This window comes from Anoplolepis gracilipes, chromosome 12 (assembly GCF_047496725.1).
Source record: "Anoplolepis gracilipes chromosome 12, ASM4749672v1, whole genome shotgun sequence".
Lineage (NCBI taxonomy): Eukaryota > Metazoa > Arthropoda > Insecta > Hymenoptera > Formicidae > Anoplolepis > Anoplolepis gracilipes.
This window is the reverse complement of record NC_132981.1, coordinates 4208997-4224128: the sequence shown is the minus strand read 5'-3', so window position 1 is coordinate 4224128 and position 15132 is coordinate 4208997. Positions and strand designations below refer to the sequence as shown.

The following is a 15132-nucleotide window of genomic DNA, read 5'->3' as shown; positions in this document are numbered from 1 at the left end:
CTTTGAAAAGAGAGAGAGGGGGAGAGAGAGAGAGAGAGAGAGAGAGAGAGAGAGAGAGAGAAAGAGAAGTCATGAAAATATTAAATTATAATATGTTTAAATGAATTTTTCAGTTTTATACAGTTGTAAGTAATAATTGTGTTTATATAAACTGGATAATACATAGAATTACATGTAAATAATGTACCTTTTTTAAATAAATTTTTCAAAGTCTCGTGAGCAAAAAAATTATTTTAATCATCATTTTAGTGCAATTTTCTTTTGCATTACCTTTGTATGTATAAATCTTTATTCATTTCCCATACGTCTTTGAAAGGTTCCCAAATCTTGAGATAATTTTGCACTTCAGCAAAACAATAACTTACTTCTGTAAATTGATAAATTAATATTTAATATGTTTATTCTACTATAGCATAAAAATAAATGTAATATTCAAATGGAAGAGTTAAAATAATATCGAATTAAGATTATATAATATAATAATATCTCTTGTTATTATCTTAGTAAGAATATAAATAATATGAATAAAAGAATATCTTGCTATTACATATTAAATTATTAATTTTAAATTAATCATATTCTTATTAAATATAAATTTTAGAAAAATAAAGTGAGAGTGAAAATTGTAATTAAATTAGTAACGATTTCTGATATAAAGGACGATTTAAAATTAATAATATATTCCATTATAATTTTAAATACAAAATTAATAATACGTTCCATTATAATTTTAAATTGTATCTATTATAATCTAATCAAGTTGCGTCGATTATATTATGTATATAGATAATATATTTTAAAAGAAGATGAAAGCACATAAATAATGATGCATTTCTTCATTAATAAGATCAATAGTTCAGGATTTGTTTGCTCCTTTAATAGGTAAATAAAAATATAATATTTGTTGCAGATAAAAATTATCTACGCCATTATAGAAAAATGTCTGATACATTAATTATATAGAATATTAAGTAGGAAAAATCATTTTAAAAAAAAGAAAAAGAGAAGGTACATAAAAAGCTTTACGATACGACCGTTATTGAGTTTCTGTTGGAGTTCAATCAGCTCTTTGTCCTGCTTGTACAACTTTGGAAAGGGAAAGCTCTTGTCTCGAAGCATTTTAAACTTCTTAACTAGTCGCGAAACATCTTTCAAGGGCTCCAACAAAATATTCGAAATATTTGCTATTACTGTAGCTATCTCCAAAAGGGCTGGTACAAAGTTTATCTAGAGATAAATCATAAATCTAAGTAAACTACTTAGGGAGTTATTATTTAATACATTACATACATGCTTTCTTTTCTTTTTTTATAACAAAGTTTAAAAATGATTAGACAAGTATTCTCGTTATTATTAGATTGGAAAATGCCAAATTATATATCGTTATCAACTTATACACGCGAGACCTTTATAGTTAAACAATGTACGTAATACTTCATGGAATATATCTTGCACGGTATGTTAAACATGTTACAGATAGTTACGAACATACTTTGTTATCGATAATATATGCTTGCACCAATAGAAGCAGTGAGGGTCCTGTCGTATCAGCACCATGAAGAGCTTCAAACATAATGGTTAGAGAATTCTTCAAACATAATCTCATGGCTTCCTCAATTACTGTATCAATCTTTATCAAATAATCTTTCCATTCTTCATGGCTCTGAGAAGAAAGCAGTAAAGAAATTATATAAATATATTGATAGATTGCGGAAGAAAAACTATTAAAGTACTAAAGAATTTTTAGAAAATATGAAATAAATTAGGGTGACTGTCTACGTGTTAAAAAAAAATTTGACAGATGCTTATCAATTCTGAGTGTGTCAAAGTTGATAAGGAAAATTTAATTTACGGCAGATTTTTACAGCAATTTGTTAAAGCTTACATTTTAATTAAAATTTTTTTCAAAAATTAAAAACGTTTACCTCATGTAATGCTTATTGAAAAAATGCAATATCCGATATATCCTATATCGAAACGGTATAGAATATTTTCATTTCAGATAACTCATATTCTAATATTAACTTAATCATTTTATTGATACATAATAATGGATCTGATAAAGGATAATAGACCAAACATGTTATGCTCGCTTACGGCGAGACTGCGACTCTTTGGAGACTTTTTGAATTAACCGAGAAGGCACGTGCTCACTGTGGCAGTCACGTTACGGAACGACATATCTTAACACGAATCTGCCGTAAGTACGCTCTTTACTTCTCCAACTTTAGTTAGACGAGAATTGCTTTGTGTAGCCTGCGGGCGTGCAACGTACACCGTTTCCTCCGCGAATATTCTTTCGTCGAAGCTATTTGGTCATTTTTACGTTTGCGGAGTCTTTACGAGAAAGATTCAACTTTGCATAACTTGTCAGAAATTTGCTGCTAGCCAACAAAAATTCCCTCGCGGCGTTTGCTGAAGAGTTTATAGAAACTGGTAAAAAATAAAATAATTTGCCGTATATATTTCAGTAAATTTTTAAACACGCTTTAGTAAAAAATTTCTTCGGAATATAGCGCTAGATATATCAAAAAGTATATATAAAAGAATATGATGGGATATGATAGGATAATAAAAATATAATCTCCAGAATAGCACACATGTTGATATAATCTAAACGCGTCAGACTTTTAAACTTTAGTTTCTCTTGCGACATTTCTTTTATATTATTTCAATAATACATTTAAAATATCGTACGGCTATTTGAGCAAAACTGATTTGTTCTAAATGGCTAGATTTTATAGTTGTTTGATATTTTTTATACTATGTTAATCGAAACCTATTTGACTTCTTAACAGCATTTAATATAATAAGACCTACTTTATGAGAAAATTTTTACATAAAATAAATTTTCTTTCAAACAATAGAGATCGTATAAAATGTGTTTTACGCGAAATAAAGTAATTCTAAATTGCTTATAAATTGATGGTAATCACAAAACAATACTTTTTTGTATATCAGTATCTTTAGACAAGTATATAGACTCGATGGTCCTTTTTGAAAAGATAATTTTTTAATGTGTATACTATATAACACAGTAATAATATGACATATTATTTAATTATATTATAATAATAGAGAAATGATATCTTTTTTTATATTTACTCAATTTCTCGCAGTAGCATAAAAAATTATACCTCTTCCATCACATTTTTGAAGCCTTCATAAATCTCCATGATATATAGAAATATCATATTGAGTCTTTGAGTCATAACTTGGAACGTCTCGTCTCTGGAAAGTGAGAAAGTTCGACCGATGCTCGTTTAGCAAACATTAAGTTTCAGTCACGCGTCTGGAGTTGCCGTAGCGTAATACGAAATGGAAAATCCTACCGTACGTGCAAGAGTTCCTTTTTTAATACGGGCAATGTGTATGTGTAATTAACTCTTATCTTGATCATGGGAGTGTCACAGGTATTCTCGCAGATTCTTATAATCTCAGAATTCAAGTTCTTATAAGTGTCTATAAACTCTTGAAGCTAGAATAATAAATAATAAATATATTTATTTGCTATTTTGTTTATACGTATTTTACTAAACTGACAGTTAATTACGTTTGCCTTTTAATTTTAGCATGCGTTGTTTGAAAAGAGAAAGAAATAATGAAGAAAGAGAATATGATAATTTCTTCGGAAAAAAATAAGGATACAAAAGAGACAATAACTTAATGTGTACTGAACTCGATGTTCTGTTACAATGTCCTACATATGCGTATTCATCGCATCGTAATTATTCCGTTTCTACGTTACACAGAGTTTGTAATTAATTGTTCAAACGCAGGTAGATAGCGAGAGGACTTCTCGCGGGCAGTTCAAAATTAAATTTTACCGCGAGGCGTCCCGTACATATTGCATGAATTTACATGGATTTCGCACATGGACAAGGTAAGAGGCTCTAAGCGTACATTGGCCGTTTCGTTGAAACAATCCTCAATATACGAGTCCACGTAATCCGTGTTCCACGTCAGCTTGGTTAAGCCGGGATTGATCTTCCGGTCGAGCTGCCGAATTAATTCGCGAAACAACGCACGTTCTGTCAGCGACAATGCTGAAAAATACAAGTTTCGTTACGTTGCAAGAATATTTTGTTACCGTGGAAAAGAAATTATCGTGTGTGACTGCAAATGCAGAGAATATCGTTTTTACCGCTTATGTGCTTTCTTTAAATCCTATTATTATAAACATTTGCACAAGCATTCGCATTTTAACCAAAGTACATAGTTTATACAGCTTAAGAAACTTAGTTACTGCAAATTTACGTGTATATGTATTATATAGATATGATATGTATTAGATAATTAATAAGATAATTATATCTTCTAATAATATTTAATTTAATAAATTTTTAAAGAAAATTTGATTAGAAATTATTATATTAAAAGTTAAATATTTCAAATTTTGTTAAGAAATCATTTAAGAACGATCGAGAAATATTTTTAATTGATCATACTTGTATCATTGAATTTTAAGGAACTTCTATGTTGAAATAAAATTTCACTATAAATATATTGTTTGATCAAAAGAGAAAACTTTCTATTAATGTCAGCTTTAACAGGCTACCTTGTATTACCTATATGGCAAATAATTATTGAAATCAACGAACATTCAATAATCCTGTTGTATGCCAATGTGACGGCGAGGACGCTCTCGTATATAAAGTGTATCGTGCTCCACTTATCGTATATCACTTGTATGTTCACGGGTATGTTGAATCGCAGGCTGATCCAATAGGAACACTCGCGACAGAGATTCAGGATATTAGGGTCGATATTACACTCCAGCAGGTCGGATTTCGTTTCGCTATGCCGCATCAGGCAACGATCGAGCCGCGCTCGCGGATTTTCACCGACATCGTGCACCCATTTCGTATGCAGATCCTTCATGGAATCCTCGATGGACTTGATCACGATGTCTTCCTGATGATAGATCTCCTCGCTCATGCCGCAATAGGGCATCCACTCGGCCTCCTGCAGCATCCTACGCGTCGATAGCAGACGGTCACCTTTCAGACGAAGATTCAACGCTCTGCCGGCGTAGTAAGGTGTAATCGAAGGATATTCTTCCCTCTCGTTCAGGACCTCCTGCTTTGTCCGTTGAATATCGTCGGCAAAGATTTGCCATACCTGAGCAGAAATATTGAAAGTTGTTAGTTTCGAATGTTATTTATATTATTCTGATAATTTAAATTAAATATTACATATTAAATATTATTAAATATTATTATTAAATAATATTTATTAAATATATTAAGTATAATAAATATTTGAAACAATTCAATACTACTGGTAAAAATACAAGTTTAACATGTACATCTTCTCTTGCATAAAGTTTTAGATTTTCTTTTTTTTTTTATAAAACTCTCCTTGTATGAAATTATTAGAATAAAGTAACAAGAATTTTATATTTTTTTTAGATTTTTTCACAAATTTTTTCTCACAATAACAATTATTTACTCATTATTTTTGCCAAAAAGAAATCAAAATGATTACGAATGCGATTGATTTTTGTTGAAAACAAGTATATTTATAAACCGTTTATTTCTCCTTACGCTGGTATTTTTACTGTCGAAAAGCGACTTTAAATTGCTGCGATTCAAATAATTGTAGAAACTTCGTAGATCCTCGATTCCCTCTTGAACATTATTAACGTTCATGAAAACGGTGGCCATCAAGTTTTCGATCATTATCTCTAAATCTCTCATTTCGTTACGAAATATGATCATATCATCGTGCCACGTAGATTCGTGAATGGCGAAAATCTTGTGCGAATTGGCCTCGATTTCGTTCAAAGCTTCATAAAAGAGTCTTTCAACCTTTTGACACACTCTTTCGTGCTCTTCACCATTTGTACCACTGAATTTGGGGCTTAAAATCTGAGCGGTCTCGTCCAATCTATCGTTGAAAAATCGCGTTATTCACAAATATCACTGTGCAAATTATTATATTTCGCATTTATTGAAAAACAGTAGAAATCAAATCTGAATTATTCTGAATGCATATGACAGCTACATTTATTAAAAGAAAATATTGTTTGAATGAAGAATAAAAGTAAAAAAAAAAAAAAACCACATATAGTATATAGCATATATTTGCTAGTTGTCTCTACGGTGTATATTATTTGAACCTTGCAAAATCAATCATCGCTTGACAAATCTCGATCATATCCTGACACCTGCCGATGAAAACGTCGATGTAACGAAATATATTCCCCGTGTCTAAGTCCCAGGGGTGGTGTGTGAGATCGATGTGAGCGCTCGCGATCTGAAGATTATAGAAGGGAATATGGTGTAAAAAAAAATTTATATTTTATTAGAATATTATATATGTGTTATATTTTGTATATACAAAAATGCAAATTAAAATCTCTTTATAATTTCGCGAAAATATCTTTTAAGATATATATATTTAAAAAGAAAATAAATATTTTACAAGTACTTGTTTACACGAGATATATGCATATGTAATCCGCGAAGAGAGGAACCGCTCGAGTGACGTAAGAATGCGAAGAACTGTGGACACGCGCGTTAGCGACCCGTAAAACGGTACGTAATGCGATTGCACGGATTTCAGCACAAAAGTCTAAGGAGTCGTGTCACCTATCCCTTCGGGCACACATGGCGTGCTGCAACTCGAGAACAAGTAGTCGGCAGAGCCGGCGCATCGTCACATCGTTTCCCAATTCCCACCTCTATTCCAGCTTATCTACCCACGAGAGGAACGTAAGTCCTTGTTATATTGCGATCTCTACTTGAAGAGAAAGCTCTTTTTTTATTCAGCTGTTTTGTTACTTTTAGGGACAACGTTTTAAAACCGATTACACGCTACTCCATCTTTAAATTTTCATTTCGTTAGACATCGTTTATCTGTGACTCTAAACTCACAGGAAACTACTTTGCGGAGATAGTTTCTCGTTGGTTGTGCGTCGTTACACTTAAAATTATATCATTTCCAATCATAATTACTGCTGAAAACCGAAATCACTTTGTAACTCCTCCGCATTAACGGAGAGCTTCATCTCCTCGCGTTGTCCAACGAGGGGTCTAAGTAGCTAAAGTAACTGTGCACACATAATTTAATGGGAGTTTAACTCACCGCTTGTGGAAGGTGAATTTGCAGATAGCATAAAGTACCACGTTTTATACGCTTTTCGTGTATACGGTCACAAACCAGCTTTTAAACTCACATGTTACTTTAGAGGAAGGTACATTGACTTACAATATTAACTATTAAAATAAATACGTGCAAATAAACCTAAAAACTATATGTAAATATATGTCATTATTATAATTATTATATAATAGCTTTTATAAATTGTGTAATTAATAAAAGTTAAACTAAAATATTTTTTTCTCTGTAAGCAAAAATTCGAGAAAAAGTTTTAATTAAACTGTTGATAAAATATTTAATAATTATATATTGACATGAAATATGTAGATGTGATACACATGAATAATTAAAAAATATTTTACATAAACAAAATACCGAATAATTTAATATCAATATATAAAATATATAAACAAAATGTTAAATTTTTGTAAAAACAGATAACATAAGATATTTTATAGAGGCTAATTTTATACAACAAATTTTTTAATTATTTATTTTGGTTATGCAAAAAATTTTTTAATTACTCGTGCCTATCACATCTACACATTTCATGTTAATACATAATTATTAAAGACTTCATCGACAGTTTAATTAAAACTTTTTTAGAACTTTTTGCTTACAAAAAGGAAAATATTTGCCATTTAACAGAAAATTTATTTAGTTTATCTTTTATTAATTACACGAGTTATTAGAATTATTCATAATTTACCTGATAATAAAGAGTCTTGTAATCCTTGCACAGTTTGATGCACTCGTTCAACAAGTTTATATTTTTTCTAGTCCGTCCCGCAAATATGTCTGCCAGGTTGATGAAGTCTTTGCACATGATAACGATCTGATTGCTGAGCGCGCTGAAAAGATTGCTTATCCTCTCGCGTGTATTGTAATACGGGGAGTTTAGCCAAATCGTTCTAAAGAGATGCATCATTTTTGGCAGATATTGAGCCACGCTCGCGGGAGTCGTGCTAGTCTTCAATTCGGCAGAAGTGTCCTTCAGAATACTCAGGAACTCGATGTTCGATTTTGCCTCGACGGTATCGTGCTCGATTTCGTCCTTCAACATCAAGAACTGCCGTATGTAAGTGGACTGCGCAGCCAATAATATGCCAATAATGAGCTCCACCGTGCTCTTCTGCAACTGGTGATTCAAGCCACACAAGTTGTCGTCTAAAAAAAAAAAAAAATATCGCACATTAAATAAATCAAATTATGCCGTAGCTGAATAAAATCTTCTCAAAAGTTTAAAATAAATTTGTTCGCTTATTTATAAATGTGTACGGTACAGATAAAACTAATAAATGCACAAAATAATTTTACATTCTACGTTCGTTTTACTGTGATTGAATGCTTTAAAATGACATAAGTTTCTTCGTAATTCTATAAAAGTACTCGTGACAAAAGGATTTTTGCTAAAACGTTCCGCATTAGAGAAAACTTTTATCCCTCCTAGAAAATCTTGCGGATATATATATATTATTGGGAAACGCGCGATTTTATCCTCGTAGTTACTATGTCTTTTCTTAGGAATAAGCAGTTACATCGATAAGTCCAGAAGTCATATTCGTCGTCGAGGCATAGCAACTCGTGCGGAGTCACCTGTTCATGATCAGAGAGGGCTATTTTGATTTGGGTGTTCCAGTGGGCCACCACACCCTCCAGTCTCTTCACCAACTCCTTATCGGTGCTACCCTCCTCCACGGTGAACTCCCTACTCTCCAGAGGTACATATATCACGGTTAAGCCCAGCATTTTGTACGTGAGGTCCGTTAAATTGCACAGAAAGGTGTCCAGTTTGGTGCAGAAGTCCGCTTTCACACATGTGTTTCGGCACGATTAAGGAAGAGAAAATCCAAGAACGTGATACGACACCGAGAAACCTAGTTATAGCACTGCTCCCGATACTATCATTTTTTATTCCCGCCATCCCGACGTCCATCACGTGAAATTGCAGCGTGTACACGACCGCTACATACCCACTGATGGAGATTTATTGAACTGAATTGCCCACTGTATATCGGAATGATCGACTAGCTTGTCATTGTCACATCAATTTATAATCGAACGGTGCGACTGTGTAGATCTTATCGAAAAATTGGAAAAAGATTGCAATAGGTTTTGCATTTAAATTCAAATAATTTATTTAAATTTTAACAGGACGTATTGAGAATAAAATGCTATACATTTCTTTTATTATATATGCCGTAACCTCATAAAATTTATTATTAAAATTTAATATGTACATTTTATAAATGTTTTTCTGCGAAAAAATTAATGAATAGAGAATTTTTCTACAAAAAGTAATTACACATTTATATAGAAATTTAAATTATTAATTAACCTGAATTAATAATCTCTGAAATATCTTGCGGAAAATGAAAAAAAAACACGAATACGCAGACGAGGTTGCTGAACGTTTTGATGTACAATTAGCAAAGCGACGCTTCGATCAGGTTAAAATCCGCTCAGGATCCATTAGAAATAATGAAGTGGCTCCTGTTCACGAATGCAATCGTTTCTAACTCGACAGCGGAATAATCCCGTTCGCGTACGTAGGCAAACATCGACGCTGGATTTACCAGCGACGGTGAGTTGTGCAGTGCATTTAGCCGAAAATTATGGTAATAATAACTTCATGCAATTCCCTGGTGTCCCCGCTTTTCCGCCGCCCATCCCGCGGACGGTCCGGAACTTTGTGTCGTGCATTGCGGTAACGGGATTGCAGTACTAAAGTTGGAAATTCAGTTGGTAATGTCATCACGTTAGATTGTTATGACCTTAAGCCAGAGCAACTATGGACGATCGCGATGATCGCCCTTGGCATTGTGAGATCGGTTGGCCAGAGTTCCTTTATCACGGATTGACACTACAGGCACTCATCGATCATTCTGTATGCATACAGGATTATCGTGCCATCGCAACTGACACCTAAATTAGGGATGGACATTTTCAAGATTTACATCAATTTATAGAAAAGAACCTGTTATAATTATTGAGATAGATTATAAATATTAAAATATAAGAAACGTTATAGTAAAAGGACATTTAAATTCATAATATTAAAAATAATATAAACATAATATGTATTAAGACAGCATACTAATTATCCGTGTTATGTAACAAGAAAACTAGGCCACACGTGAAGTAAAGTTGACTATGACAAGCATATCCAAAAATCCAATTGGCTCGATTAGATTAAAATAGCTGCACAAAAATCGATCATATATCAGTATATCACGGATTGAATCAACGGATTTGAACGCGGGAAATAAAACGCACGATGTCTCCCTTGGGCGTCCTTCGACAGTGAAGCTTTTTAAACGTACATTTAAATCCGCGAAAAACTTTAAATCACCATCGACTGTAAAATCAACCGGTCGCGGAACGCGGAATTTGAAAGTTAAACAGAATTTACATCGCACGGCAAAGCGCGGTCTCAAGTGGGTCACTCGAGGAGCCGCAAGAAAACTGGATATCGCGCCTGGACCCAATTAAAGTTCCGTAACTCGCGATCTGTACACGTACATTATTTGCCGAAACAAAACAAAAAGAGAGGAAAGGGAGAGGGGAAAAAATGAGAAAACTTTGCAAGCCTTTTCCCTTGGCCTATCATTATATATCCCTTCGTTTCGCGAATTCGCATCTCGTGCTACTCGTGAAACTTTTCGCATTTAGTTGCGCGAATTAATTGGGTAGTTTGACAGAAATGCAATAACAGATAACGGAGAGATAGTAGAGAGGATAGAAGAGAGCGGAAGGATACTGTCCGGCCAAGTTTCGATTGTGAAGAAGATCGGCGCGAGCACGTTTTGGATGACGCCCAGTATATGGCTCTCCACCTTGTCGTTCAACGACCCGAAGAGAATGCGCTCGCGAAAGTTCTCCGGATAGAGAATCTCGTTGGGCTGTCTCACGAAGTAGGTTAGCTCGTGCACGGGTACCGTAGGAAATGAAAATTCTGTGGTCAGGTCACCGTCCACGTGATAGACGCAGAGGACCGGAATGCTTGGGTCGTGGAAGAACTCGCGGATGTCCATAACGCATTTCCACGTCCAATCGTTGTCCGTCAGACCGCTCAGCGTCGTCATATCCTTAACACTCTGAATCTGAAAGAAGTTTTTCCTCGAGTTTCTCGTTTGATATAAATGTATAAATTAAATTTTTTTTTTCTCAACGTCATCGATTATTATATAATATTTTCATTACAATAATTATTATAATTCTAATAGTTATATATTTATATAATATTTATATTATAATAATTATATAACATAATTTCTTGAATATTATCTGCAAACATTTATACGATCGAGAGATTTTATATTTTTCCGAAATAAAATAAATATCAAAACAAGTATTGTTTTGATATTTAAAAAAAAAAAAAATTTAATATTATTTAATTTGATTTGAAATATAAATAACAAACTATATGTATAAATTTAGAAAAGAGGCATTATATATATATATTAATTTGTCTTGCTCACCAATTCGTTTAATTCATCCGTCGTGTACACCGGACTCAGTTCGTCTTCTATATCCTCTTCTTCTTCTTCACCTGCAACAATATTTCGTTCCGCTTGACAATCTCTTCCAGAGATTGCAGATTCTAAAAAAATTGGTTTCTCCGCGCGATGTGTATACATATACGCGTTTGCTGAAAAGGCGTTCTCCCGTAACTAATAAGGGTCATTGCAAAGAGGAAACAAATTCCAAGGGACGCGCCGGCCGTTCGTTAGTCGTCAATTGGAGCGGCAGCGCACGATGGGTCCTCCTAAATCCGCCAGCCAGATTAAATAGAAGACATTCGTTTTAAGGGTCTCTCGTTCGTCCCGATATCATTCCTCAGGCCTTCTCCGCCATTTCGATCCCATCCCGGGATCCATCGGGCCGCCGCGCCGTTTGCCATCCGTGCCTTTGCTCTTGGCAATCTAATAGGAACTATAAATCGCAAGTAGAGCTAGTAAATCGACGGAAGAGGAAACACGTCGCGTCGCGATCGAGAGACGCTACCGTGGACCACGTTGGGGCGATTTATCCTCCTGCTATGATAGCGGACATTATGCAGATACGACGATGTCTTCTTTCACGACACGCAGCGACTTATCAGTCTCACGTGTGTACTTTCTCGTAGATATTGTCTCAAAATATTAGCAGAATTATTAAACTTTATCGTACTGGCATGAAGTCGAAGTAATATATAAATAGAGCCAAACAATTTTAATGACAAATTTTCGCAAAAAAAAAAATTTGCATTAAATCCATTATTTTTATCTATATTGTTTTTTTTTATTGTTTTAATACTGAAGGAATTTTTATCTACAAGATGTTATGTATAACAAACAATAATTCTAAAGGAATAATAAAAGCTAATAGGCTTTCAATTCAGAAATAAACTAATACAATAAAAAGGGACTTTAAGAGCCGAACGCAAAATGTAAAAGCGTAAATAAAAACAATGTTTAAAGAAAAAAAATTGAAATTTATTCAGACGTTTCGGTCCTTCTTCGGACCATCCTCGGAGATACAAAAATAATAAATAAACAGTATGATCACTTACAATTGCTTGATTACATATGATTTAATGAGTCCCCTAGCGGCCTCCCATTACACAATTTAAAATGTAGAAATGTATACTCAAATGCACTCTTAAATGCAACGCCATAATGGCAAGATTAAAAAATATAAAGAAGCTGAAAGGAGATCCATCACAAACACTAGTATGCGAGACAATGCGTGTACAACCGTCTCGCACCGAGTCAAACGCGCAAGTGAAGACTACAAGGTCAGAAACTGTTTATCAGGCAATAATAAAATACGACTCTCATAAGAGAGAGAGAGAGATAGAAAGTATAGATTAAATGAAGGACGAAAACTCTCAAATTTGAGGCATGTTTTCCACAATCGATATGTATGCCTGATGTAAAAAAAAAAAAAAAAGATCGAAATGTCTGAATAAAGGCTAAAAAATTGAAAATATTTGAGAGTATTGAGACATATAAAAAGAATATTCTCTAAAAGTTTGATGATTGAACTTTGAAAGGAACATGTTAAAAAGGCCATTTCTTAATTTTAGTCTTTTTTAAAAAATTGAATTTTTATTCGAGATTAATGAAAAAATATTTTTTTATGTGTCGTTGATAAGTATTTAGAGAAAAATCGATATGAGATTATCTCAAATATTTACAGAAAAGAAAAATAAAAACTGAAAATGACATTTTGCTCGATAACTCAGGAAATAATAAAGTTAAGGAGCTGAAATTTCGAGGAAAATTTTTTTTTATAATAAGGAAATGACAGACCAAGTATTATTCGAAAACTCGGCCAGGGGCACTTTTTGTATGCTTATCCGGCTATAGCCTTTGAATTCTTTTTCTTTAAACATTGTTTTTATTTACGCTTGTAAAGCCTCCTTTTATTATATTAATTCTAAAGGATATTCAAAATATAAAATTCAAAGATTAAAATGATGTTATTTGATTTCTTTACTTTTTTTAATGCACCGTCAAAGAACGCGGTCACTCTGTCGTACGGATAATTGAATTTACGTGGTCTCTATAGATTAATGTGAGATCGGATAAAGGATTTTACCGCAGTCGAGGGACAAAATCGCCGTCCTCTATCATTCGTAACGTAACGTGACGTTAATTGTTTGCGGATCACGAATTTGTAGATCCTGCCGTTTCTTCTCGCCCGTGTTCGCGAGGAAGAATAGATTCTCGAGATAATAACGTTAATTCGTGGTGGATAGACGCGCATAGGTAGCTTGCATATAGATTATCGGTTTACCAAGTTCCCCTACTTTCGCGGGTCGTGGAAATACTATGAGAACCCGCGGGAGGACGAATTAGCTTCATTTTCGCGGCGGATGTGATTTCGAAGGGGAGTTGAAGGGGAGTAAATTGCCATAATTCCGGGGACAAATTAGGAACCGGGCAATCTGCGTGGAATCTGCGAATGACCGATTAATCACCGCAAGTGGCCGGCTTACGTGCGATATATTATAATTTGTCAAATAAAGATTCGGGATTTTTGTCAATACCTCGACATGAAATCGTACATTCACGTCTCTCTCTCTCTCTCTCTCTCTCTCTCTCTCTCTCTCTCTCATTTATCTCGCCTTAAAATTATCACGGATTATTTATGATTATCAAATGCACTCGCGGCATTCGGTGTACAAAGCAGCTATTGTAATTGCAAATTGAATACAGCCATCGTCGAATTTCTGTTCAAATTCGAGCGCGTCTCTGCGAACCTGCTTCAAATTAGCCGCATTATGGTTAACGTGGGCTGTTATTATTGCTGTTAATATTTGCAGAAGTATCGAGGAAATTATACGGCCGTCGTATCGCGTGTAAACTAACGAATGAATTAAATAAATCCCTCCTGCTTAATTAATCACGCTGTAATGAAGTATTCAAAAATTTATCAGTAGTATATATCAATCATTGATATCGCGCTTAGTGATAACACGGAATTACGCACGTTATAATTTAGAGATACATATACATACATCTATGGAAAAGATGATCGAATCGTGTGAAAAGCAAAAGTGTTTTAATATTCTTCTCACAAATGTTGCTCATGTGTCATTATCGATTCCACGGGTATCTTTTCAAGATTTAATGGGGGAATTAGAGGGATCTGTGCGGCAAGATCGTACAAAACAGACGTTGGAAACGATGGTCGGCTCGAAGATGTCGAAAATAGAACAGACGGAGTGAAAAAAGAAAGAGTCGTGGGAAAGGAGCAGAAAATCGCGAGAGTAAAGAAACTGGAAAGAGAAAGAGAGAGAGAGAGAGAGAGAGAGAGAGAGAGAGAGAGAGAGAGGGGAATGGATGCGCGTTTAATATTTTTCTCGTAAATCTTACTGCGCCTTTCCGCTTCATCGCTGAACTCGGCGTCCAAGTACTCTCGGTGTGGGTCCGGGGGCGGCTTATCTTTAACTTTATTTCTTCGTCTTTGCATTTTATTGACGGGGTGGCCTGCCGGCGTCGTCACCTCCCTCACACGAGCCTGTGCAGCTGATTTATG

At 34.2% G+C, this 15132-nt stretch overlaps 2 protein-coding genes across 2 annotated transcripts in view; both read right to left on the bottom strand.

The window, feature by feature from the left end:
* The window catches only part of Kl-2 (dynein heavy chain 2, axonemal kl-2), a 39814-nt gene extending 30721 nt beyond the window's left edge, over nt 1–9093 (bottom strand). The window contains exons 1-11 of the mRNA XM_072903347.1: nt 8643–9093; nt 7814–8271; nt 6122–6258; nt 5547–5889; nt 4602–5121; nt 3904–4046; nt 3333–3478; nt 3138–3231; nt 1493–1663; nt 1035–1227; nt 271–367 (exon numbers count right to left, since the gene is read on the bottom strand). Coding sequence (XP_072759448.1) covers nt 271–367; nt 1035–1227; nt 1493–1663; nt 3138–3231; nt 3333–3478; nt 3904–4046; nt 4602–5121; nt 5547–5889; nt 6122–6258; nt 7814–8271; nt 8643–8853 — 2513 coding nt within the window. The 5' untranslated portion in view covers nt 8854–9093. The remainder of the gene's footprint in view (nt 1–270; nt 368–1034; nt 1228–1492; nt 1664–3137; nt 3232–3332; nt 3479–3903; nt 4047–4601; nt 5122–5546; nt 5890–6121; nt 6259–7813; nt 8272–8642) is intronic.
* A 217-nt stretch (nt 9094–9310) lies between these two features.
* LOC140671765 (dynein axonemal heavy chain 2) lies at nt 9311–15132 on the bottom strand. Its single transcript, XM_072903349.1, has 3 exons — nt 14970–15132; nt 11586–11656; nt 9311–11207 (listed from the first exon to the last, which is right to left on the bottom strand). The coding sequence occupies exons 1-3, from the start codon at nt 15064–15066 to the stop codon at nt 10773–10775; spliced, it is 603 nt and encodes a 200-aa protein (XP_072759450.1). The 5' UTR covers nt 15067–15132; the 3' UTR covers nt 9311–10772.